The sequence below is a fragment of the Spermophilus citellus genome, assembly GCF_964194105.1.
Source record: "Spermophilus citellus genome assembly, chromosome: 3".
Taxonomy (NCBI): domain Eukaryota; kingdom Metazoa; phylum Chordata; class Mammalia; order Rodentia; family Sciuridae; genus Spermophilus; species Spermophilus citellus.
Window position 1 is genome coordinate 226,294,586 of NC_138184.1, and position 18,678 is coordinate 226,313,263.

General features: G+C 55.3%; 2 protein-coding genes across 3 annotated transcripts in view; both read right to left on the reverse strand.

Annotated features, from left to right (window-relative positions):
- Positions 1-3,187: 3,187 nt before the first annotated feature.
- Positions 3,188-12,713, reverse strand: ASB10 (ankyrin repeat and SOCS box containing 10). 2 transcript variants are annotated; one of them, XM_081285893.1, is made up of 6 exons: positions 12,426-12,713; positions 11,404-11,671; positions 7,892-8,411; positions 4,050-4,163; positions 3,644-3,829; positions 3,188-3,463 (listed from the first exon to the last, which is right to left on the reverse strand). In XM_081285893.1, the coding sequence occupies exons 1-5, from the start codon at positions 12,670-12,672 to the stop codon at positions 3,644-3,646; spliced, it is 1,335 nt and encodes a 444-aa protein (XP_081142019.1). In that variant the 5' UTR covers positions 12,673-12,713; the 3' UTR covers positions 3,188-3,463. The 2 variants fall into 2 exon arrangements, with proteins under 2 accessions (XP_081142019.1, XP_081142018.1); XM_081285892.1 differs by lacking the exon at positions 12,426-12,713 and adding an exon at positions 11,821-12,419 and having other exon boundaries at positions 3,189-3,463.
- Positions 12,714-13,035: 322 nt separating this feature from the next.
- The window catches only part of DRC11L (dynein regulatory complex subunit 11 like), a 13,405-nt gene continuing 7,762 nt past the window's right edge, over positions 13,036-18,678 (reverse strand). The window contains 10 exon segments of the mRNA XM_081283346.1: positions 13,036-13,863; positions 13,865-13,903; positions 14,434-14,672; positions 15,075-15,252; positions 15,491-15,577; positions 16,012-16,211; positions 16,809-16,916; positions 17,038-17,120; positions 17,756-17,811; positions 17,901-18,043. Coding sequence (XP_081139472.1) covers positions 13,801-13,863; positions 13,865-13,903; positions 14,434-14,672; positions 15,075-15,252; positions 15,491-15,577; positions 16,012-16,211; positions 16,809-16,916; positions 17,038-17,120; positions 17,756-17,811; positions 17,901-18,043 — 1,196 coding nt within the window. The 3' untranslated portion in view covers positions 13,036-13,800.

The following is an 18,678-nucleotide window of genomic DNA, read 5'->3' on the forward strand; positions in this document are numbered from 1 at the left end:
GCACAAAACCAGATGAAGGACAGAGTGGTCCAGAACTCTTGTTCCCCCAATCAGTAGCACTCCACAAACTGCTTCTAACTGTCCCATCAGTACCAAGGACAGATGCTGTCGCTATCCAGTCTGAGCAGAACTGGCTGCGTTCTTTAGAAGCAGAAAACTGTGGTTCTACTGCCTCCCTGAACAGTGTCGCTATTGTTGTCTACAACAGTTCTCAAAGCGCTGCTCTCATTGTCCACGTGCTCGACCTGGCCCATTCCCAGTACTCCACCCAATTGGGAAATGCTCCTGCGGATTTTAGTTTTGATATACCTTCTCTGCCTGTGCGTCAGACCTTATCATCTGGCCTCTCTTTCATATACTGGCAACGGCACTTAGGGGGCTAAAACCAAGCCAAGTGTTCTGAAGTCAAAAACCAACAGGTCCGTGCGTCCAGCTCACTCATTGGCCGGACAGTCTTCCCACGGTGGGCAGCGTCGGGCCCTGTCCGCGGATACCCTCTAGTGGAAGAAGCGCGTAACTGCAGTAACCGCGAGGGAGGCGTGGAGTGCTCCAACGCCCCCTGGCGTTAGTCAGGAGACGCGCTGAGGGCAAAGGAAGAGACCAGGCGAGCGGTCCAAGCTTCTGGGTGTTTGGATGTGAGTGCATTGGGTTGGGGCCGGGAAAGGAGTTTCGGTGTGGGGAGTAGAAGCTTTGCACACGAGTGTATTAAAGTCTAGTATGCATGCATGTAGGTTTGTGCATGGTTGTGCTCAGGTTCTCTGAATGCTGTGTACCTGTCTTGTTTAATGTGTGCTATATTTGTGAGCCCACGCATTCACACACGGGTAGGTTGGTGGTGGGGAAGTCGGTGCCTCCAGTGCAGGGCGGAGTCCTCACGGAGGCGTGAAATTGGTTTGGAGCTAACACATTACGGAAAGCAATTACCGGGGAGAGGTTCTGGGCCCGCGGGACCAACAGCCAGAAGGCTGGGGAGCAAGCTCCCTGGCTTGCAAGTGTCTAGATGTCTAACCCCAGAAAGGACCTTCCTAACCGGCCAACGCCACCGGTAGAGGTTAGGCACATCCCCCTCTACTGACCACTCCAGTTGTCCTTACCCCCACCCCTCTTAAAAAGGCATCCCACACCCAGCCCTGGCCAGAGGTGACAGGCACCACCCCTCCCTGAGGTCTTCCCACATCTCTACCCCATTCCCATCTTCCACAGCTTCCTCTTCTTGCCCTCAGCCCCTGCTCCCATAGTTATTTTGCCCTCTTTTCATTGCTTCTTATATTCTGACTAGTTGTTTCTTAGACCAGGTTGAAAATTCACTGAGGGCAGGATCACGTCTCATTCACAGCCTTATATCTAGTACCTAAAGCCTGGAGCTCAGGAAGCACAAAATGAACAGAGAGGATAGAACTAAAGAATCTCCATCAAATTTTATAAACAGGACTTTCAGGAAAACCAGGATGCCCTTTTTCACGTGCTAGTGATCCCACATTCACATGCCCAGACCTGCCCTCATCCCTGCACTCCCGAGTCACAGATCCAGATGGCATGGGACCCAGCCACTCTGAGGTGTCTAACAGGCAGCTCCAGTTTAGTGTACCCAACACCCAGGTAACTAGTGCCATCACCCAGGTAATTAGTGCCACCACATCTGTTCAAATAAAAAAACTGGGGACATCCTGCTGGGGGCTTTCTTCAGCCCCATCTCCACTTCATCAGCAGGGCCCATCGGTTCTCAAAAGGACCCCAAATCTTACCCTGTCTCTCAAGCGGTCTCCCCAGCTCTCTATGGCCTCCCTTCCCCAGTCCCTAGAACCGGAGAAGCCCTGGGAATCTACATTCTCTCCTGCCGCTCCCTTGCTCTTCCCCACCTTCTCACACTGGCTCCTCCTCTGTCATTCAGATCATTCAGGTTCAACGTCACCTCCTCAAAGAGTGGGTTCCTGGTCACCCAGTCTAAAAGAGCTCCCAGTCACAGTCACATCACCCTTTTGCATTTCTCCCTAGCACTTATCACAAGTGAGATTTGTTCATGTTTGTTTTGTGTCTTGTGCCCACTGCAGGCACCCCTCACTGTCCAGGAGAAAACCTCTTGCTGACCTGCACGCAGCGAGGAGGGGTCCGTGGAGGTGAGGGCAGTCCGGGTCTCTACAGCGCCAGCACCTGAAGCCCAGGCCGCCTGGGCCACGCAGGGCTCCTGAGGCCAGGATCCGACTCCCGGCCCACTGACCTCCACTGGGCTTCTCTTCTGCGCTCTCTACGCCCTGGGGGAGGCGTAGGTGACACTCAGATCCTCTGCCCAACCTCCCCCAACCCCCAGGCCCCGCCCCACCCTCTGGCCTCGCCCCACGCAGTCTGGCTCCCAGCAGTTGGCGCGAAAGTGGCTGAGCTCCAGCGCGCGCGCACTGGAACTGGCCTGGGAACTGTATAGCGACCCTTGGCATCTGATTGGCTGCTCTGTGGCTTCCTGACAACTCCCCCTCCCTCCTGAGGTTGCGGGCCAGCTCCAGGCTGCTGGGCCCTCCTACAGGTCCTTACCATTCTGGGCTGCAATGACCCCTAGGGACTGTCCTTTCTCTTACAGATGCAGAAAAGTGAGCCCAGGGGGTAGGAGACTTGTGTTGCACCAAAGTTAATGGTAGAGCTAGGAGCACAGTGGAACCGGGCCCTGTTAACAGCGCGGCACTTTTGCTACCACACAACTGAATTTAAGGAAGGAGCAGAAAAGAGGCCGGGGCCAGGGGTGCATGGGTGCTCTGCGACCCACAGTATCGAGCAACAGGTAGACCCGTTCTAGTTCCCAAACCTGGGCCTTTTACTCTCAACTGAGCCATGGTCACTCTTCCACCCTGGGCCCACCCGCATGTCCGCTCTTTCTTGGGTGGCTCTTCCTCACCTTGCCTCTTACTCAGCCAAGCCTTCCTTTACTGTCCTATCCCCTCTCTGCAAAACCTCCCTCTGCACAGAGGCTCTGCCTACCCACAGCCATTAAGCCTTCAGGCCTCTTCTGACCCACTCACCTGGTGGCCATTTCCAGTGGACAATGGGCAGCTGCCTGAGACCCCTCAGCAGCTGGTGGATGCCAAAGGGAGAAGGTTAGGTGGGCTAGCACATGGGTGGATCCAGGGGCCCTGCTAGTGCCCATCTTGAGGAGCCAGCAAGAGGAGGAAGGCTTATTGGAAAAGAATCAAACCACACAGCTACATCCCCAGCCCTTTTATTTTTATTTTGAGACAGGGCCTCACTAAATTGCTGAGGCTGGTCTCGAACTTGCAGTCCTCCTGTGTCAGCCTTCCAAATTGCTGAGATTACAGGTGTGCACCACCACTGCCAGCTTGGCCTGGAGACTTTTAATGCACATACAGGCTAGAGGGTGCTTGGAGAGGAGTGGCCCACTTGCTGTCTTCATCAGATGTCACTTGGATGTGTGATTTGTCTGCCCCTTTCAGGTGGGGATTGAAGCATCCACCCCTGCCTGTGGAGAGGGACATTCTGCTGACAGGGCTACCTGGCTGGCCTGAGTTCAAGGCGCCCCCTGCAGGCTGTGGCAGGTGCTTCATGCTTTCCAAGGCTTCCCTTCCCTGGACCCCTCTCTTGCCTCTTACCCATCCCCTTCCCCCAAGCCCTGTGGCTGTCCCCAGAAACCAGGACTCACCTAGTAGAGCACATCCTCGAAGTCAAGCTGCAGGTAGCGGAGCAGGCGGGGTGGCAGTGGAAGGCAGGGCAGGGCGTGGGGCAGGCAGCCTGCCAGGTGCGCACGCAGCGCGCAGCGGCTCAGGTGCTGCAGTGACCGGGGCTGCCTCACCAGGGCGAAGAGGGAAGAGTAGAAGTGCTGGTGCTTCTGGGGACAGGAGGAGGGACTCAGCCAGGGCAGCCTTGGACAGGTGGGCACCCACTTCTAACAGGGACAGCTGTCCTATAGATACCCACCTCTTTGAACTCACTGGGATATGAGGGGACCTCTAGGTGATTTCTTGGGGACCAACAAGGTTGCCCTTTAGGGGTGGGAGTCTCTTGGGGCCAGGCTGAGTGAGTCTGGCTAAAGGGTCCTGGAATCTGACCTTCAGAGTTTCAGGAGGCACCAGGCCCATGGCCTCCTCGGGAAGCTGCAGGACACTGTAGGTGTTCATCAGGACCTCGATGGTCCGTGGGGAAGTGCACCAGCGCTCCAGGACCTGGAGGAGGCAGGGAAGGTCAGGTACCCATCAGTCTGTGCAGGATGGCCAAGAGCTCTTGTGGGTTGTATGTTATTCCCCGAAAAGATATATTGAAGTCCTAATTCCTGGTACCCATGGATGTGACCTTATTTGGAAATAGGGTCTTTCTAATGTAACCAAGTTAAAATGAGATCATTAGGATAGAAAGGAAAACAGAGGCACAGACATTCACAGAAAAGACCCTGTGACAACCTACGCAGACACAGTGATGTGTCCACAAGCCAAGGAATACCAGGGATTGTGGGCAATCACAGTGTCCCCACCAGAACCTCCAGACCCTTCTGGGGACTGTGTGGGAATGGATCTGTTGCTTTGAACCACCTGGTTCTTACAACAGTCCCAGGAAACTAACACAACAGTTATTTCTTTCATTTAGGGGGTGTGTTGGGGATGGAACCCAGGACTTCTGTACATGCTAAGTGTATGTTCTACCACTGAGCTGCTACTCCAGCCTGTCAGCTAATGTGTTTTTTGGGGGAGAGGGTGCTGGGGATTGAACCCTGCCAGGGGCCTTAACCACTGAGCAACATCCCTGGCCCTTTTTTATATTTTTTTTAAATTAGAGACAAGTTCTTGCTGAGTTGCCTAGGGCCTTGCTAAATTGCTGAGGCTGGCTTTGAACTTTCGATCCTCCTGCTTCAGCCTCCCAAGCCACTAGGATTACAGGCATGTGCCACCGTGCTCAGCTGTCAGCTAACATTTCTACTGTACGTAGTTTATGCCAGATATTTAGCATGTAGCATGTATGAACTCTTAATCCTTATCCCTAAAAGGCATGGACTGTTATTGTCCCCGTTGTACACAAAGGGAAACTGAGGCATAGAGAAGTTAAGCATCTTGCCCAAATTGTTCTAGCAGTCCAAGCCTGGCACGTGACTCCTTGCCTCTGCCTACTACAGCATCCTGCTGTCCTGCCTGCCTCTACAGGGCTCTGTGCTGGATTTTCTGCTTGCTAGAAGGGAGTCCCTAGGTGGAGTTCCTATCTAGGTGAAAAGGTTAGTCCTGTAAAAAATAGAATCTCCCTGGTGTCCAGTGAAGGCCAGAGGCAGCTATGAGAGGAGGCAGCAATGGAGGGCTTGGTAGGGATAGAGTTGGAGCCAGATTCATGCTTTCAATTCCTCTTTAGGAAAATATTCATGGAGGGCCTACTCTGCCCACCCCTGGGGTCCCACGGTGAGGAGGAGAAGCAGGGTCCTGTGGTCTGCAAGCTCCATTGCAGAGCAAAGGCAATCAACATTGTTTGCAGCTCACAGGCCTAGGGTGTGGCGAAAAATAAGTAGGATCAGGAGCTGAGCATGGTCAGGGAAAGCACTGTCCCACATGGGGTGGTCTCCGCAGTGGTGGCCTGGAGCCAGGAGGAGGCAAAAAAGACTTGCAGTGGGAGCAGCCCAGGGAGGGAGCCTCCATGTGCTCCGATGGACAGCCACAGCCTAACATGCACAGGTGCCATGATGGCCACCTGAGTGCCCACTCCTGCACATACCTAGTGCACATCCCACGTGTGTCCCATACAACATGAGGGGCCTGGACAGCCCTGCCTTCCAGGGGCCATGGCGGATGGTGGGAACAGGTAGAAGGCCCAGGCTTGACTAGGGCACGGGGACCCCCAGAGCACACAACTTACACACTCGGGCCCGCTGCTTCTTGCCCTGATTCTGGGAAGTGCTTACCAGAGCTGCCCTGGCCGAGTCTGTCTGGGACAGGCCTCTTTATTTCAGTCTCCAGTGAGGAAAGGGCATGTCTGCCCGAGATGTCCACCCTGTGGTAAAGCCTGTCTATCCACATACCAGGCTTCCCAGAACTGCCCATCCCAAGGCCCACTCCTCCAGGAAGCCCAGGCTGCCACTCCCACCTGCACTGCTGCTGTGCCCAGCGATCCTTCTATTAGGGGATGCCTAGCGGCTCACCAAGTGCCCCCATACACATCCCCTCCCTTTCAGACGATGGTTGCTAACAAGTACTGAGGCGGTGTGCCTAGCTCCAGAGCCTGCTCTGTCAGTGCCACCAGCTTCAGAGGTTGTTGGAGGACTGAGGGACCCAGTCCACAGGTGGCATAACTTTGAACAGTGTCTGATGTGTGCTGTTCCCCACTGGTCCCTACTATGCTCCTATGGCTTTCCGTCTCTGCTCAGTAGAGGATGCATGACCTGCCAGAAACTTGGGGTCCAGAGGATTTCAGTAACTTGCCTACGGTCACAAGAACAGCATCAAAGCCAGAACCAGATTCAGGTCCCCTCAGTGCCAAGTCCAGTAAGGTGGCTCCTGGAGAGCTGGTGGGGCTGGCATGGCACACGGATGGGCCCCAGCGTCTTCCTCGTGGGAAGGCAGGAAGCCCAGCCAAGACTGGAGGGCTTTCAGATCACAGGAAAAGGACACATGGGGCCCTTTGCTCTGCTGGCCCCTGGGCTCCCCGAGACAGGCCGCAGGGCAGGGCAGAGCTGCGGGCAGGTGCGGGGTCCCGGGAATCTGTCTGCTGTGCCAAGTCCTCCTCCTGCCCCGCCTGGCAGGGAAATCATTAGCTGTCAGAGCCGGCGTCAGATTACAGGGAATTGCTCCTCTCCTAATTATCTGGTGTTAATAGGAGATTAATTAGTGTTAATTGTTGATTTTCTTGTATTTTCCCAAAGGGGAGACCAATCTGCCGAACTCTCGGGCTGTTTAATTATTTGGTCTTGCTTAGGAATCCAGACAGATGCTTCTAGGTTTGTGAGCAAAGGGGAGAGGCGGGGACAGTAGGGTGGGCCCAGGAAGGGGCGGGGCGGGGTGGGACCAGCCCCTAAGCAGGGCCAGAGGGGACCTGCCAACCCTCCCAGAAGGCCAATTCAGGCCTGACCCAGCTGCTGTGACAACAGGAGTCCTTCCCTGCCCTTCATGACAGTAGCCCCCATGGGCAGGACACTACAGGGGACAAGGTCCCTGGCCGGGGAATCTGTCCTGCAGTTCAGGTCTTCAGGTTGAACCCACTCTGGGGAAATTAGTGCAAAGTAAGATATAAACCAAAAAATGACAGTGAAGGGCATTTTCAAAGGTGCAGGGTGATTGTACCTCAGGAAATGGGCTCATGCTCTGCCCTGGGAGGGGTCTCGCCTGTGCCCACTGTCTGTCTCTCTCAGCTGATACCGCTGGTACTCTGAGCTCCCCAAATGCTCTTCCAGCAGTTCATGGCCCTGAGGAAGACCTTTCACCTTCTATGCTGCCCACATCAGTCTTGACTCATTCAGTCTTTTTTTTTTTTTTTTTTTTTTTCCATTTTGAAACAGGGTCTTGCTAAGTTGCTGAGTCAGGCCTTCAACTTGGGAGCCTCCCGTCTCAGCCTCCTGAATCTCTGGGACTACAATTGTTCACCACCATGCCTGGCTTTGATTTAGTCTTGTTGGATCTTTTATAATCCTTCTGCATTCAGTCCACCTTCGCCATACACGTGCACACACAAACTCTGGACACAGGTACACACACACCCTGCATGTAGGTGCACACGAATGTATACACATGTGTGCGCACAAACACGCTTCCTTTTCTGAGCCCTGGCTTTTACCTCTATTAGGGTTTTGCTTCCTTGTTGAATGAAAGAAGGGGCTAACCTATGTGCCCTGGGTTCCAGGCTGCATTGCAAAACAAGCTGGCAAGCGGTCTAGGTCTCCCGTCCCCTCACATCATGGCCCTCTCCATGCCTTCAGCCGCCGTACCTTGGGGAGGGCTCCTGGCCAGACTCGGACAGCGCCGTGGTTGAGTAGAGCCCGCACCACTTGCTCAGGGCTCTGGGCCAGGGCTGTAGCTGGACCCTGCAGAGCACAGTGCAGGGCTGTGTGTCCCCCATAGTCCATGGCGTTGGCACTGACACCACAGGACAGGAGCAGCTCTACAACGGCCGCGTGGCCATGGCGACAGGCCAGGTGCAAGGGGCGCTGTTTGTCCCGGTCGGCAGCATCCGCATCTGCCCCCGCTGACAGCAGTAAACGGCACAGCTGGAAACAGCGGGTAGTGGTGGCCTCGGCATCGGCAGGAGACTGGCAGCGGATGTCACAGGCAGCCAACAGTGGTGTCCAGCCCTCGGCATTGCGGGCATCCGGGCATGCACCCCGTCTTAGAAGCAGGTCTGCCAGTTCCACATGGCCAAGTCGGGCTGCCACGTGCAAAGGGGTCTCCTCCTCCTCTTCAGACCGGCCATCCACTTGTGCACCAAAGCGCAGGAGCAGCTCCGCACACCTAGGAAGAGCGAGATGGGGGGGAGGGAAGCGGGTCTGCTAACAGGGCAGGGGGCCCTGGCTGGCTCCTGGCTCTGTCCTGCCTGTCACTCACTGGCAGGACCCACAGTGGCCATTTTGAAAGCCCAGGACTTCCTGCAGGCATTGTCCACTAACCCTGTGGGAATAAAAGCCACAAGCAGTCCTCGCGTGGTTGGAGCAGCACCCTTCCAAGGGCCTTGCCACGGTCCCTTGGTGGTCTCTTATGAATGTCATGTCACAGAGGAGGAAACTGAGTCTCTGAAGGTTTGAAGACCTCATGCGAATTCACACAGCTCGTCAGGGGCACAGATGGCATTCAGGGCCAGGACAAGCAGAGCACTTTAAAGATTCTGTGGGCTGGGAACGGAGGACAAAGAGGGGGTGCAGGGCCTGGTGGTGAACCCAAATAGCAGTGGGAACACAAATAACAATAGGGACAAAAAACCCAACAAAACTAAAATTGACCAGCAAGAGTTGTTCTAAGACGGTGCCCAGGAAAGATTGCACTGTAGAAACACAGGGAGTCCCAGTAATATGCACCCAAATTCAAAGTTGCCTCTTTGGGCTCAGTTTAGAATGCAGGGTGGGGGGTAATACTACTCATCCCTGATGAGGTGCTGTGAGCGGCATGAGACGGTACCTGAAAGGTGTTCTCACACAAGTCTGCGCGGCAGCATCGGGTGGGGGAAGTGGGCAGTATTGATGGTGACGGGGTCAGGGGGCTCAGTCTATTATCTTGGTTACCATTCTGTTTGTTCAAAACGTTCCATAATAATTTTTGAAATACATTTGTTTCAAGAAAGGAAGGGGTGATTATCATTGGGTGTGCTCGCAGGGAGACTGGGCTGAAACACAGCCAGAACTAAAAATGTGGGTTACTGAGAGCTATGGGCCCACCGTGGCAGCCACCAGTCATGTGCTGTGGAGCATGTGCAACATGGTAGTCCAAGTGCCAGTGTGCTGTGTTGACGACACACCACTCCTAAGGACTCTGTCCACAAAAAGATTGTAAAATGTTTATATTGATGATGTGTTGAAATTACAACATTTTGGTTATGCTAAATAAAATACATTAACATTAATTTCATCTGTTTCACAGATATTCATATGTCCATGTTCATAGCAGCATTATTCATGATGTGGTAGCGGCACAAGTGTCCATGAACAGGTGACAGGATGAACAAAATGTGGTATTAACATGTAATGGATGGGCTGGGGATGTGGCTCAAGCGGTAGCGCGCTCGACTGGCATGCATGCTGCCCGGGTTCGATCCTCAGCACCACATACCAACAAAGATGTTGTGTCCGCCGAGAACTAAAAAATAAATATTAAAAATTCTCTCTCTCTCTCTCTCTCTCTCTCTCTCTCTTTCTCTCTCTAAAAAAAACATGTAATGGAATATTACTCAGCCTTAATAATGAAGGAAATTGAGGCATGCTTCAACATGGATGAGCCTGAGGCTAAGTGCAAGAAGCCAGTTGCGAAAGGATGAATGATACACAATCCCACTTATATGAGGTCCCTAGACAGTAGAATTGTGGTTGCCAGGGCCTGGGGAGAGGGGTCATGTTTAGTAGGGACAGAGCTTCCCTTTTGCAAGATGGAAAGAGTTCTGTGGGTGGATGGTGTGGTGGTTGCATAGCGATGTGAATGTACTCAGGCCACTGAACTTTAAAATGGTAAATTTTGTGATATATGTATTTTACCATAATTTAAGAAATAAATGTCATATGTTTCACTTTCAATTGTTGATGGGACTACTAGAAAAATTCAAATTGTATATATGGCTCACATTAGATTTTTGGGGGGGCAGGGGTACTGGGGATGGAACCCAGAGGCGCTTTACTACCTAGCCACATCCCTGGCCCTTTTCTATATATATTTTTTAAATTTATAGTTGTAGATGGACAGCATGCCTTTATTTGTTTAGTTTTTTTTATGTGGTACTAAGGATCAAACCCAGTGCCTCACACATGCTAGGCAAATGCTCTGCCACTGAGCTACAGCTACAGCCCCCTATTTTTTATTTTAAAGCAGGGCCTCACTAAGTTGCTTATGGCCTAAGTTACTGAGACTGGTCTTGAACTCATGATCCTTCCACCTCCACCTCCTGAGTTGCTGGGATTATAGGTGTACACCACCATGCCCAGCCCAAGCAGGGATAATGTGGTGTCTTTCAGGGGGGCAAGATGCAAAATCTGGCAGGTATGCAGTCAGCCAAGAGGGGGCTCCACTGCACGTAGAATTAGTCCCCAGGTTGGTCTAGGCTCCTTCTGCCCAGATTCTACATTCATTAAAAAATTACAAGTGGGGAACTCATTCTTCTACATTCCTTATACACAGGCCATAATTATTTAGGTCGTTGCAAAGGAATATTTCTTAGAGTAAATAGCACATAGACATGGGTGTATCCATGTTTCTTGTGAGTTGAGTTAGTGACAGTCCCTTAAGCTCATTTATCAGAGAGTGTCCTGCCAATGGGATTCTAAACCTGCTAGTTGACAGCCAGACCCTCAGGGACCACAGCATTCCCTAACTAGGACTTCTGTCTCCCCAACCTCTCTGGATCATGGGACAACAAGCTTCCTGAGTGCAGGAACATGACTCAGCTGCTGTTCCAGTGTCTGAAACATGGGATAAGCTCAGACAATATCAAAACTTTATAGCAAAACCATCTCTCCATAATGGATTTGGACAATTTCCCCAGGGCAGGCCACACAGCTGGGCCACAGCCACAGCCCTCTGCTGGCCCTGGGGAACCAGAAAACTGTCCCAAGTCCAAGACACTGCAGACTCAAGGGCCAGTGGCTGGCTCTCTTGGGCACTGATTGCATCCTGGCCTCCACCAGCCCAACTCCTCCACCCCAGCCCCCAGAGCATGGCAGCCCCTCACCTGCCCCCTACCTTCCCTGGGAAGATCTCCTTGCCTCCCCTAAGAGTGAACCCAGGGTTGGGGTGAGGGGTCACTCACTGAAGGGTACCAGCCCCACGGCAGAGATGCAAGGGGCGTTTCCCATCCTGGTCAGGGATATTGGGGTCAGCTCCTGCCACCAGCAGCACATGGACACAGGCAGTGTGACCTGCAGCACAGGCCTCATGCAGGGCAGTGCGGCCCCCAGGGGCGCTGTCTGGCTTCGCCCTCCGCCTCAGCAGCAGCTTCAGAACTTCCGTGTGACCACGGCTGGCTGCCACATGCAGCGGGGTGGTCAGCTCCTCTTCATATGTTAGAGACCAGAGTCCTAGGGAGAGAGGGACAAAACCTCGGATCCTGAGTGACAGCAAAGAGGTGCCAGCCAAGGGGGTGGCACTGGCAGAAGGGGATGCAGGAGCCCAAGCTCCGTTACAGCCTCCCCTCTCCCACTCAGACCCCCCATGCTGGGCCCCATACTCAGAGCGCGGATGTTGAAGCGGAAATCCCTCCATCGCTCTGGGTCACTGGTGTCAAAGACGGAATCAGGAGCCAGGCTGGTACTGGAGTCTGCCAGGACTCGGGAGACAGAGCCCACGTCCCCAGCCAGCACTGCCTGCCAGAAGGCGAGGGCAGGTCCTGAGGCCGTGCGGGTGACAATGGGTCCCGGGCCAGACTGGGTGTGCTCCTCGGACCCTCTGCTGGGCTTCTCCACCAGCCTGGCACAGAGGGTGTGTCTGTCACTGGGGGGGTCTCCCTGCCCCCTGCACTCTTCTGGAGACCAGCTCATGAGCACACAGGAAGGGAAAGGGGGTGGGAGAAGCAGAGGTAGAGGACACAGGCAGAGAGAGGTTCAAAGGAGGCAGAGGGCCCCCTCTGTCCCCAGCCGGAGCCTGACCCGGCCACGAGGTCCAGCAGGAGCTATTCTGGGCTCCACATGACTTCTCTCCTGGGCCAAGATTTAGGTTGTTGGGCATGGGGTGGGGAGCAGCAGCTAGGGGCTTCTCTTCCTCAGGCCTTGGGAGCTCTGTGCCTCCGTCAGCCAGCCAGCCCTGGGTCTCAGGCCTCCCCCAGCAGCCTCTCACCCCTCTGGTGGCTGCTCCAGCGAGGCTCGGCAGCCCGGCTCTCCAGCAGCAGGTCTGCTGTACTGTGTGGGGGGAACAGGTCCTGCAGCCTCGCCAGGTCCCCGGTGTAGAGGGCATTCTGGAGAGCCATGTCCTGGCACAGCAGGGATGATGACCAAGGGGTTTCCCAGGCCCGGCAGGCAGGGGCCGAGGGGAGGCACCCCAGATGGTGTCCCCAGAGGGGAGGAGAGCTCCTTCCCCTAGGCATGGCTGGTTTCTGGGAGAAGGAGCCAAAGCAACAGGACTCTGCTGGTGGACTGGGTGGGTGGCACTGGGCCCTGGCCAGGCCAGCCAGTGTGGGCGGAGCCAGGGAGCATGCAGGGGCCAGCCATAAATAGCCCCCAGCTGTCCCAATTGACAATGCCCAGATGGAACTCCCAGGCTGGGAGCTGGAGTTAGGGAGGAACCGGGGAGGGGGTGGGAGTGGAGCTTCAGTTCCCCAGGGCTGGGTGACATCAGGGTTGATATCCATGAAGTCTGGCATCTCCAAGACACTGAACAGCCCAGGGAAGAGGAGCCATTTGCCCAAGCCCCACAGATAACTGGTGGCAGAGCTGGAGCCCACCTGCTTTACCATGTCAGCCTTGCACTGCCTGGTCTCTGGCCCAGACCAAGGCAGGGACCCCTGTTACTCCTGTTCCTCAAAAGTCACTCATGAGTCCTGAAAATTCCACTCGCAAATCCAAGGGAAGGAACTCAGTAGTGACAAGCAGCAGAGATGCCCCAAGTGTGAGGCACTCCTCCAGGGCTCTCTGGAAGACAGCATCTGCCCAGGGGCGGGGCTCAGCCCACAGGCAGCAACAGATGTCTGCTGCCCACCCCCAGGTGCTGGTCCCCCATACACATCTGCCACATTGAGAAGCCATGGGGCTTCCTGGTCCTCGGGGACACGGCTGTCCTGGCTCCCCAGAGTTCCCCACCCGGCCCACTACTTTCTTTTTCTTACTTATTGTGAATCTTCCTTCTCCCTCTCTTTCCCGGTTTCCTTCCTAGTTTTTGTCCCTTAAGGACCTTAAGGAGCAAGAGAGCTGGGAGCCAGCACAGAAAAATGACAGAGATGAAGACATGGGGTGGTGGCCCAGGGCAGGCTGCGAACAGAATCCGGAAGCCAGAGCAGAGAGATGGAAGGAGCCAGGGAGCAGGTTCAGTGGGAGCTGGGAGAGGAGGCTGGTGGAGGAGGCCGGCCTTGGGCAGGACAGACAGAGGAGGGAAGACACAGAGATGGACAGACAAGAGAGCTCATTCCCAGCCACCTGGCATTTATACCCCTGTCCCTTCACACCCGGGGAACTGCCCAGTCCCCACCCCCATCTCAGGCCTCCTCAGGCCTCAGTTATCACTTCCTTTTCTTCTCCTTTGCCAGCTTGGCCTCCTCAGCCTCCAGGTCCTTCATAAATTTTCAAACTCTTCTTGCCCAGTGGGGTTTTGAAGTACCACTCCTGGGTTGGCAGGAAAGGAGGGTGTGAGTCCACTGGCCCTGACCCTCAGTTCTCCTGACCCCACCCCTCCCCTTCTTTGGGGTCCTGTTTCCTCAACAGCCTTTTCTCCTGTCCTCTGGGGTCTGGGAATCTTGTTAGAACCAGGGCTTTCCATGCTCCCCACCAAATACTCCAGCTCACAGTGCAGCCATTCTCCCTCCAGGCGTCTTGCCAAGACCAGCCTGCCCTTGGGGGGTGGGTACTACCTCGGGAGTAGAGGAAGCAAGCAGGTGGCAGCTGGTGCCAGAACCAACCAAGGACCCCAACACATAGGTGGCCACCCTCAAGTAAACCAGATGAGGGGGTCCTGCCCACAGACACCTAGCCCTTGGTCCTCCCTGGGGTCTTCTGTTCCCCTCTCAGCTGAAGTCCATGTTCATTTAACCTGACCATCTTCTGGCATTTAGGGGAGCAAAGGGAGGACCCCAAGGCATGCGGCGAAGGACTGATTCTAGGTGGCGTTTCTGGCCCCCCCCTGCCTGCCACCTCACCTTCAGGGACTCTTCCTCCTCCCTGTACACTGGATCTAGCTTCACCAGATGGCCCAAGAACTCTGAGGCCACCAGGGGCCTCTTGGACAGTTGCAGGAGCCGCCGTTCATTCAGCACCGAGTGGGTGGCTTGGAAAATGTGACCGGTCGTATAGCCATCGGACACCTTGGCTAGGGCACTGATGTCCAGGCTCTGGGTCACCTGAGCTCCCCGGGCTTCTATCATGTGCTTCCAGAGCACTGCAGGCAGTAGGAGGGGACAGGCTGTGAGGGGCAGGGGCATCAGGGTGGCCAGCCAGGCCTCACAGCCTCCACCTGGGTCTGGAAGGAGCTGCGTCTCTGGAAAGCACTGCCTCTTCCCCAGGAAGGTCTGGGACCCAGAGTGGTAGGGACTGTCCTCTCTGATGAACACCAGGAAGTGGGGACTCTCAAGAACAGAAGGGACGTGCCTGTGTCCCTGGGGCTGAAGCCAGGACCAGGATGTGGGGCTGCTTGCTTAGCAGCCCTCTGGATCTGACATGGGGCTGCTGAGGGGTGGGATCGTAGTGGCCATGGGGTGAGGGGAAGAGGTGTGGGGGCCCTGGCAGGGGCAGTGTTAACTGGACTCCTTCTCTGGCCCATCTCCCTAGGCCCTGGCCTCACCATATCGAGAAGCATAATCCGGCCGTGGCACCAGGAGGATCCGCTCATACATCCGGCACAGCCCCTTTATCTCAGCCAGCTGTGGCCGCTCTGTGGTCCCTATGAGCATCACGCGGTCTCCGGGATTCAGCAGCCGCAAGGCCTTGGTGAGGTCCTTCTTTATTCGTTTTGGTTCCATCTGCTCCGGGAAGAGAGGGGGGTGGGGTCGGCAGGGTGATTGGGCCTGCAGGGCCCAGTGTTCTCAGAGCACATGCCCCCATCAGCCTCCTGTCAGCCCCGAGTGGGGCAGGGAGAGGCTGTCCGTCCTGCTTCAAGACAGGGAGAGGAGGCGCGAGGAGGGCAGGGGGCCGCCCAGGTGGTGGTGGCGGGGTCTGCAGGGCCTGTCCTCACAGCCCTTCTTGCCTGTGCTTCCTCACCTTCCTCTCTTCCTTGGGGATCTTCTTATAGAAAGTCTTCTCAGCATCTCCAATCCAGATCACAGAGGGCTGTAGGAGCCGGGCCACCTGGACAGAGGATAGAAATCACATGTAAGACTCCCTGGGGAAGGGTCACATCCCCACCTGGTTGTGCACCAGGATCAGGCTGGTTCTGTGCAGGGACTGACCTCGGTGCTCCACGCTTTGCCCGTCCTTCCTGCTAGTGCTTTGCACACACATCCATCCACACCACAACTCCACGGTGGGGCAGGGGCTACGTCTGAGGGGCTACGTCTGAGGCCTCATCTTCCTGTGCCACCTCCTGCCTCCTCCCACCTTTACCACAGGAGTTCAGGGGGAACCCAAGCTCCTATCAGGGGTTGGAAGGGATACCTCACCAGTTCAGTGGTGTTTTTGAACCCCCCCAAATAGGCAGATGGGTAACCCTCGAAGCATAAAGCCACCCTGCTCTGTTGTCCCAAGACTGAAAACTAGAAACACAAAATTCAGGGGCTCCGGACCTTGAAGACCATGTGAATCATCAACTGCACCCCACTCTTGCCAGGATATTTGCCCTGAAGGTTGCTGGGTGACAGGTCAAACAGGTTGGCACCGGTTTCTGTGCACACAGCCTGAACCAGCATCTTCTTCCCCATGCCAGAGGGCCCCACCAGAAGGATGGAGCGGATGAGGGGAGCCATGGAGTGGACATCTGGGGAGCCTGGAGGGGAGGAGAGCCAAGGCAGATGGTGGACTCGTGGAGACCTGGTTAATGCCAGGCGAGGGCCTGGGCTGGGAGGGCGGGGTTCCAGCCAGGGCCGTACGACCATCCCCCACACCTGAGCAGCTCCTCCTGGCCTGCAGCCTGGAGAATAGTGAGTGGCTTAGGAATCTCCATGGCAGGAGCTGTTTTGGGGTCAGGAGGGAGCCCGCCACCCTCTGCCCACACCCTTCACCCTCTGCCCTTCTGTTCTCCATGCCACCTGGTTCCGTCCCTGGACCGTGTTGGGATGGAATTGAAACATATGTGACAAAATGCTTTAGAAAGGTTCTCCCTGGTTTTTCATTCGGTGTGCAGACTGGCCTTCTAAAAATGGGACTAATATCCTTAGGATTGAGGAAGGAGCTAGCAGTGTGGACCCCTGCTGGGGTGGCCCAGGATGGGCCTGGGGAAGGCAGGAGTCCAACATGGACCTGTGGCACCCAGGGAGGGGAAGCCCAAACTAGACATGGCCTTCACAGCCACCTCCCCTGAACCCCAGCCCCCACCCCCGCCTGACCCCACCAGCACAGACTCGTCTCTCCCCAGGCCTCTCACCCAGCCGAAGGACGCCATACAAGGCCATGTTCTGTCTTATGTCAAACAGAGAGGGCATGGGCAACTTGTTGGCCAAACACAGAGCAGAACCAAGATAGAGGCAGTCACCTGAGGGGACAGGGCGAGCAGTGTTCCCATGGGTCATCCAAGAGAAAGAAGGGCATGGGAAGGCAAGGCTGTGGACCAGGGCAGGAGCCACCCTGGGAGCAGGCGTGTGAGGTGGGCTCACCAACATAGTCTTTCAACGCCACTGCCACACTCTTCTTTAGAAGGCCAAAAAAGACAAGCTCTTCATACAGCGAGTTCACAGTTCTAGAGGAAGATGTCATGGAGACCCCAAGGACATTGGCAAGCAAGGACCAAGGGAAATGGACAGGTGGGGTGCTGTAGGCACCAGGAGAGGGAGAGTGGGAGATATCAGCAGTGCTCCTGGACAACTAGAGAGAAGGGCAGCCCTAGCCACTGTCTTGGGAGAAGGTCCCCCACAGAGGAACATGAGATGGGCCAATGGCCCGGTGACAACTTTCTCCATCAGTCTCCCAGGCCCAAAGCTCCACCATTTGAAACCCAGTCATCGAAGACTGTCCAGTTTCCTGAAACTAAGTTAAGACCTGAATCCCTTGGGAGGGACGGGCTGCCAAGTGTCTCTCAGTGCCCCAGAGAGAGGACTGGGGCATGGGGGAGATGTCATGGTGGGGGATGGAGCTAATTGAGGGAAAGTTTGGAGTGAGGATTAGAAGAAGCAGAGCAATGGTTATTATAATCTCACTGACATCTTATTCTGTGATATCAAAGGTTAAGAACTGAGGTCAGGGTCCAGGGCAGTGAAGTGACTTCCCCAAGGGCCACAGAGCAGCAGGAACCAGGACCAGTGGTCAGTCTCCCCATCTTGGACCCAGCTCTCTCCACCACCCACAGTGCAAGGCGAGCATAGCAGGATCTGTTACCTGTCTTGGGTCAGATCTTTTCCCTTCTTCTTCCCAATTTTAGTACCAGGCTTTTTCTGGTTGGAAATAAGCACATAGGTAATTGTCTTCCCTTCTTCCCCCACCCCACATGCCCTCCCCTGACCAGTCCTTATCCCTCCACTGCCTTCGGAGCTTTCAAGGGTCTCTCCTCCTCCTTGTCCACAGCCAGACGCAAGTTCTTCAGCTCCTGACGCATCAGCTCGTCCACCTGGGGACATGGCCAGGAATGTGGCAGGCAGGATGAGTGGGAAAGGGCTGGGGGTGGAGCTGGGGAGTGGGAACCTCACAAGAGGGGAGGAAGTCCTTATCCATATCCTGCGGCTCTCAGAGCCTCACTCTCCTGGGCCATCAGTGTGGGTAGGCCCCAGGGGAGTTCAAGCCTGAGATCCCCCTTAAAGTCTGTGGCTGGAGCAGCTGCATGGCCCCTAGGGCTGGGTTTCTTTCTTTCTTTTTTTTTTTTTTTAGAGAGAGTGAGAGAGGAGAGAGAGAGAGAGGGAGAGAGAGAGAGAGAGAGAGAGAGAGAGAGAGAGAGAGAGAGAGAGAGAGAGGGAGAGAGGGAGAGAGAGGGAGAGAGAGAGAGGGAGAGAGAGAGGGAGAGGGAGAGGGAGAGAGAGAGAGAGGGAGAGAGAGAGAGGGAGAGGGAGAGAGGGGGGGGAGTGAGAGAGAGAGAGGGAGAGAGAGAGAGGGGGGGGAGTGAGGGAGAGAGAGAGGGAGAGGGAGAGGGAGAGAGAGAGAGAGGGAGAGAGAGAGAGGGAGAGGGAGAGGGAGAGGGAGAGAGAGAGAGAGAGAGAGAGGGAGAGAGAGAGAGGGAGAGGGAGAGAGGGGGGGGAGTGAGAGAGAGAGAGGGAGAGAGAGAGAGGGAGAAGAGAGAGAGGGAGAGAGAGAGAGGGAGAGAGGGAGAG

Coding starts and splice junctions, on each gene's coding strand:
- ASB10 (XM_081285892.1), bottom strand. CDS start 12,130: ATGAGCTGGTCTCCAGAAGAGTGCAGGGGGCAGGGAGACCCCCCCAGT. Junction 11,672..11,820: donor CTTCAACATCCGCGCTCTGA/GTATGGGGCCCA, acceptor CTCTCTCCCTAG/GACTCTGGTCTCTAACATAT. Junction 8,412..11,403: donor CGTGGGGCTGGTACCCTTCA/GTGAGTGACCCC, acceptor CGCTCTTCCTAG/GTGTGCGGAGCTGCTCCTGC.